General features: G+C 33.7%; 1 protein-coding gene across 1 annotated transcript in view; it reads right to left on the bottom strand.

Annotated features, from left to right (window-relative positions):
* KIAA1109 (KIAA1109 ortholog) overlaps positions 1-6000 on the bottom strand; it is a 192700-nt gene that overhangs the window by 126968 nt on the left and 59732 nt on the right. Inside the window, exons 23-24 of the mRNA XM_011976372.1 lie at positions 4909-5028; positions 3932-4212 (exon numbers count right to left, since the gene is read on the bottom strand). Of these exons, the coding sequence (XP_011831762.1) occupies positions 3932-4212; positions 4909-5028 (401 nt within the window). The remainder of the gene's footprint in view (positions 1-3931; positions 4213-4908; positions 5029-6000) is intronic.

Genomic DNA, 6000 nt, shown 5'->3' with positions numbered 1-6000 from the left:
AAAAAAAAAAAAAAAAAATTGTGTAATAGAAATATGTGAGATATATCTTTATTCCTTTTTTTTTTTTTTACTTTAATAAAATCCTCTCACGTTTACAGTCTATTTTTCTAAGCATTTTACATGAATTGTCTCCTTGGATTCTCAAGACCCTCACAGGGAGACACAATAGGTATCATCACCTTCATTTTACATTCATTAATTTATATTTCTTGAACATATCTATTAAGTGCCTAGTGTCATGCTAAGCAAAACTGAGATAGTCTTATCCATATGAAGTTTACAATACAGAGGCAAAGATAAACAATAAACAAGAAAATAACAGCAAATAATAAATTGTATTAAGTGCTATGAGGTAAACAGGGTGTTGTGACAAAGAAAATAGGGAGAATCTTTTAAAAAGTAACATTTGAGACATGAAAGATGAGATGAAACAACTTAGAAGTGGAACATCTATCTAGAGAAGACAGAAGGAAAAATGTATGAGTAGGGCTTAAGATGAGGGACAGCTTAAGGTTACTTTGGTCAGATGTTACTCATTTCAAATCACTTCTGTATTTTAAAGTATTAAGTCAAGCAGCAAAGATATCTTAAAACACCATCAAAACAGAAGAACTTATACACATAATAGACATTTTTTTACTTCATTTCCACAGCAAAAGCTTGGTAGAATGCATGACTTTGAGTCCTCTAAACCTGAGTTCAAATTCTAGCTGTGCCACTTACTAACCCTAGAACTTCAGACAAGTCAACATCTCTAAGCCTCAGTTTCCTCATCTGCAAAATGATGGCATGATACATCTAATAAGATCATTGTGAGGATAAAATAGCATAACACATGTAAAGCACCTGATGCAAAATCTGGACTACAGAAGTTACACAACAAACATTAGCTCTCCTTTCCTATCTTTGCATAATCCAATGCACTAGTTGTCAAACATCAGCTTGTATTAGAATCAACTGAATGGCTTGGGCTTCACCTCCAGAGTTTCTGATTGAGGTCTGGGAAGGCCTGATTATGTATATTTGTAATAAGTTCCAAGGAGATGTTGATGCTAGTGGTTTGGGAGCCATATTTTTTAAAAACATTAATCTAACGGAGCTAATTGCCTATGTATCCAGTAGCTTTTCCAGTAATATCAGAAATGAATATACTTTTCTCTAAAACTCCTGGGAATCCAATATGCACAAAGGCAGCCAAAGCTGAAAGTCAATGAGTTACCATGTGGAGACAGCAAATCGTCATGAGTCCTAGGAATCCCTGTGCTGGGGATGCCATGAATGCAAACTCTGTCCAGCCCATTTCACAGGGTTGTGTTTGGAGCAAGCAACCTTGAGGGTTGAGGTAATCCTTCTCTCTGGAAAGAGTAGGCTTGCTTCCACTTACTATAAAAATAGTAAGACTCCCTAAGTTCAGTGTTCCTGTTCTTTAACGTAATCTACTTTATGCACATATTCATCATGATGGGCCTTTTTTTTTTTTTTTTTTTCCTCCCGAGACTGAGTCTTGCTCTGTCTCCCAGGCTGGAGCGCAGTGATGCAATCTTGGCTCACTGCAACCTCTGCCTCCCGGGTTCCAGCGATTCTCCCGCCTCAGCCTCCCGAGTAGCTGGGACTACGTTATCCCCTCTAGGACTCAGGGACAGAGTTGCTAGATTTAGCGAATAAAATACAAACAAAAATAAGTTTGTTCTATGCAATATGTGGGGCAAACTTACACTAAAATGTGTTTTGTTGTTTATCTTAAAGTTAAATTTAACTGGGCATCCTGTATTTTATCTGGCAACTCTACTTGGTAGGTACAGGGAACCAACCCGCCAACACATGACTGGCTACCGCTTTTGCTGTAATGTAGTCTCTGATCAGAAGTTTTGTGTATTTTGCCAGCATCCATGAAATTGTAACAGCTAACTTGTTACCTTGTAAGAAAGATAAAAACCCCAGACTCTTCACAATTTTTGACAAACTATAGCACTGTAACCAACCTAAATGAGCTACCTGGAGCAACTTGAGTCACCTGAAGCAACCTCCTCAGTTCCATTACCACCTTGCTCTACCACCTAACCTAATCAAAAACAGGCATTTGTTTCACACTAAGTATCTTCCTGAGCAATAAATAACAAAGAAATCCAATTTATTTTACATAATATTCTTCATATATGAGCTTTCATACTCAGATATATGTCAAATCTTCCTCAATTAATTTAAAAGATTAATGTAATATCAATAAAAATCTCAACAGATTTTCTTTTTTTAACCAGAAAAATGGTTCTCAAGTTCTTCTGGGAAAGTTAACAGATAACAATAAACATTTTGTGAAACAGAGAAATGAATATGTATTAGGTGTAAATTTTTCCCTCTGTATTTGAATAGGTATTTGCAGAAAAAACGATTTACCTCCTTACCTAGAATAATATACACATGTACCCCATATAAAATCCAGAGGGATTCGAGTTTTATATGTTAACCAGGAAAAGGAAAAGAAAAAAATAGATGCTATTTGATTACTAGCAAAAGAATGGCTTTCTCAAATTAGTAACTGACATATCTGAATGTGTAAAATTAAAGTCATATATGAAAATAAAAACAAAATTAAAAGATAAAACAAACTGTAAAATGCTAGCAACAGAGATCACAAAAAGGGTGATCATCTATAAAGAGCTCTTAAAAATTGAAAACCACCAAGACCCCAGTAAATAAATGTACACAGAATATAAACATTCAATTCACAAGTGAAGAAATCGAAACAGCTAACAAATGTGGTTTTTAAAGTATTAATTTCAGAAATATATAAATGCAAAATAAAGAGATGCCACCTTTCACTTATCAGAAAATGCTCAAAACGTAGTAACGGTGCAAGGTGACAGGGACTAGCTAAAAAGCCACTGGGGATATAAACTGAAATAATTTCTGGCAAGTAATTTGGGAATGCATATGAAAAGTCTTAATTTTCAACTCATTCATCTTCCCTTCCAGGAAATTATCTAAAGGAAACAGCCGGAAAGCATGGGAAAATATTTTATGTGCAAAAATGTTCCTCTATCATTTATAATGGGAAATTTAGAAACAATCTAAATATTTAATATAAGGGCAATGGCTAAATAAAACATGTTGTGTCTTTTTGGTAATGTATTATCATTTTTTTAAAAGGATCTTTATAAAATGTTTAATCATGTGGCCAGATGCTTGGGATGTAAGTTTAATACAAACATGCAGAATTTTAAACTGTATATACAGGATGATTTCAAGCATTAAAAAAATACAGCAAAATCCTGGAGATAAAATTTCATGTGGTGGGGTTATGATCATTATTTTCTTTTGTTTAATAGTTTCCTATATTTTTAGAATTAGCATATATTAAATATACAATGGGGAAGATGGGGATAGAAAAAGTCATACTGTCATTTTAAATGGAAGTGATTCAGTAAGAGGTGCTGGCAACTTTTAAAATCATATATAATAATAATTTCCTAAGGACCAAGGAAATAGGCCTGAGTATTCTTAGTCTTCCTTGCAGTTCTGAAGGCCCATAAAAGGAGTTTTATACAGTAGATGGTAGTAGTACTGTGATTTCTAGGAATTAATGATGATTTGAAAGTGGAGAGCTGTGGTAAGAGAGAAAATGTAGTGCTTTACAAAATGTTATTTGGGGACCGTAACTTAAACTTGTTTCACTGTTGGCATACATGGTATAGACTTAGAAACACATCAGAAAATAATGTTATTTCCAACAACTATACCATCACCAGAGACAAGATATAAATTTACTTAGATATTAGGTCCTTATATATTCATTGAGGTGCAGCAGCACGATTATATTAGGTCTTTATTTAAAATATTCTTAGTCTATTCTCTCAGTAGAATTTCCTCTATAATTATCTAGTTATTTTCATCTGAACAGGAGACTACTGCCATTCTTAAAATTTTCACTTACCTCTTAGTTCTGGCATCATGAGTTTCTAAGAAATGTCTTTGTGCCTCATGTTTAGAATGATGGTCAGCAGCTAAAGCAATATCAACCGTAATAAGTCCTAAATTGGCTGACCCAGCTTCAAGCCAATAGGCCCTCCGTAGCACTGCAGGCTGAAGTCCAATTCTACAATTATTTAATTGCTCAATGTACTGTCTCACTTGAAAATCTTGAATTGCAGCACTGATTCCTTCCCCAACCGATTGATTGTGGAGATTACAGTTTGCAACTCGAATTGCACCCATCTAAAATTGAATGAAGAAAATTAAATGAAAGTGTAATTTCTGTATTCTTAAGTAGCTTAGCCAAAACTACTGAATAGGTGATGATTTCAAATAGAGTAAAACATAAATGGAAGGAGAACATAAAGGAAAAAGAAATAAAAAAGGAAAAAAATGGGAAAGGGACAAGAAGGGAACAGAAAAGTTAAACAAAATAAAAACAAAAATAGACAATTTTTTAAAAAGAGGATAAAAGGAAAAAGGCAGAAGTCCACAGGCGAACAAAAGAAGTAAATAATGAAATCATAGAAACTTAACAAGGCTTGATTTTAAACTACAATCCATAAAAGAGTGGGAAACAAATGTTTTCAGGAGCCAGGCAGAAAATATAAATGTATGAATCCTAAAGACATTCAAAAATCACATCATTTAAAAGCACTACCAGTTTACATCCCTGATATAAAAGCAACCTACTATTTTATATCCCTGCCATAAAACAGTGTTATAATAACTCAGTTAGAGTAAATAACTGGTGAAAGTATGCCTTAAAAAAAAAATACTGGAAGAGAACATGGATGAGTAAAAATTAGAACGCTTTCTCCTAAAATTATGTGGCAGTCTGTGAGATGATAAACTATAAGTGTGTGTTTTAGTTCAAGAAATAGAGGTTTGGTTTAGTAAAAAGGAAAAAGCACTACACTGGCCAAGCAAAACACTTACCTTTATATTTGTAGCACAACCATGCTCAACAATATAAATATCGGCTCCATCTACTGCTAAACGAGTCATAGTATATTTCAAATCATCTGAAGTTGGACAAGGCCCAGGAATACAACTCAACTAAAATAAAAAAGGATTGTACATCTAAATCATCACCATCAACTTATTATTTTGACAGTTAAGTCGTCTTCTTTAAATAAACACAAAAAAATTTAGTTATTGATGTATTTTTTAAAAATCTAATTTCATTCTTTTACAGTAAATGAAATCAGCAGTTAAAGTGTTATCAATTAGAAAACTATACATTAGAAAACAATAAGTAAGCATGCACCATTTTCATTCAGAAGAGGCAAGTAGCAAGTCTAAAAGACAATACATATACAACTTCTTACTGAAACTCAGAGAGGATAAGCAAAGTAAAGTGATAAGTAAACAGTGTCACAGGTTTACAAGAATTGTATGAGTTTAGAGTTGTAAGGTTTTCTTACAGGTACTCCATACACACAGATGTATTTTCACACACACACATACACAAATATATTCACTGTAAATATTACAATATCTAAGATAATCCATATTAATTTTATTTTACACCTAAAACACAGATTTTTATGATGTTTACGTTAGAAGAAAATGTATGTATCACCTACATCAATAAACTTCTTGAGGAGACGGCAGCCCTGAGTAAATTATTGGCCCAACAGCATGAAAATGCTCATTAGTGGCACAGCCAGAACTAGAAACAGGTGTCTTACAGTGTAGTCAATACTCTATAAGGATATATTTCCTCTAGACAAAAATAGACCTAAACAAACTAAAGTGGCAGAATGGAGATCAGTAGTTGCCTGAGGTAGGGGCTGACAGCAAAGACACACAAAGAAATTTTCTAAGGTGATAGAAATGTTCTATATCTTCATTGGTGATAATAGTTACACAAGTATATACAGCATTTGTCAAAGCTCAAACTGCACAACTTTAAAAGGATGAATTTACTGTATGTAAATTATGCCTCAATTAAACTTATTTTTAAAAATTTTAGGGCCTGGCGCGGTGGCTCACGCCTGTAATCCCAGCACTGTGGGAGGTCGAGAC

Source organism: Mandrillus leucophaeus, unplaced genomic scaffold (genome assembly GCF_000951045.1).
Source record: "Mandrillus leucophaeus isolate KB7577 unplaced genomic scaffold, Mleu.le_1.0 Scaffold1649, whole genome shotgun sequence".
Taxonomy (NCBI): Eukaryota; Metazoa; Chordata; class Mammalia; order Primates; family Cercopithecidae; genus Mandrillus; species Mandrillus leucophaeus.
This window is presented reverse-complemented; position numbering and strand designations above follow the sequence as displayed.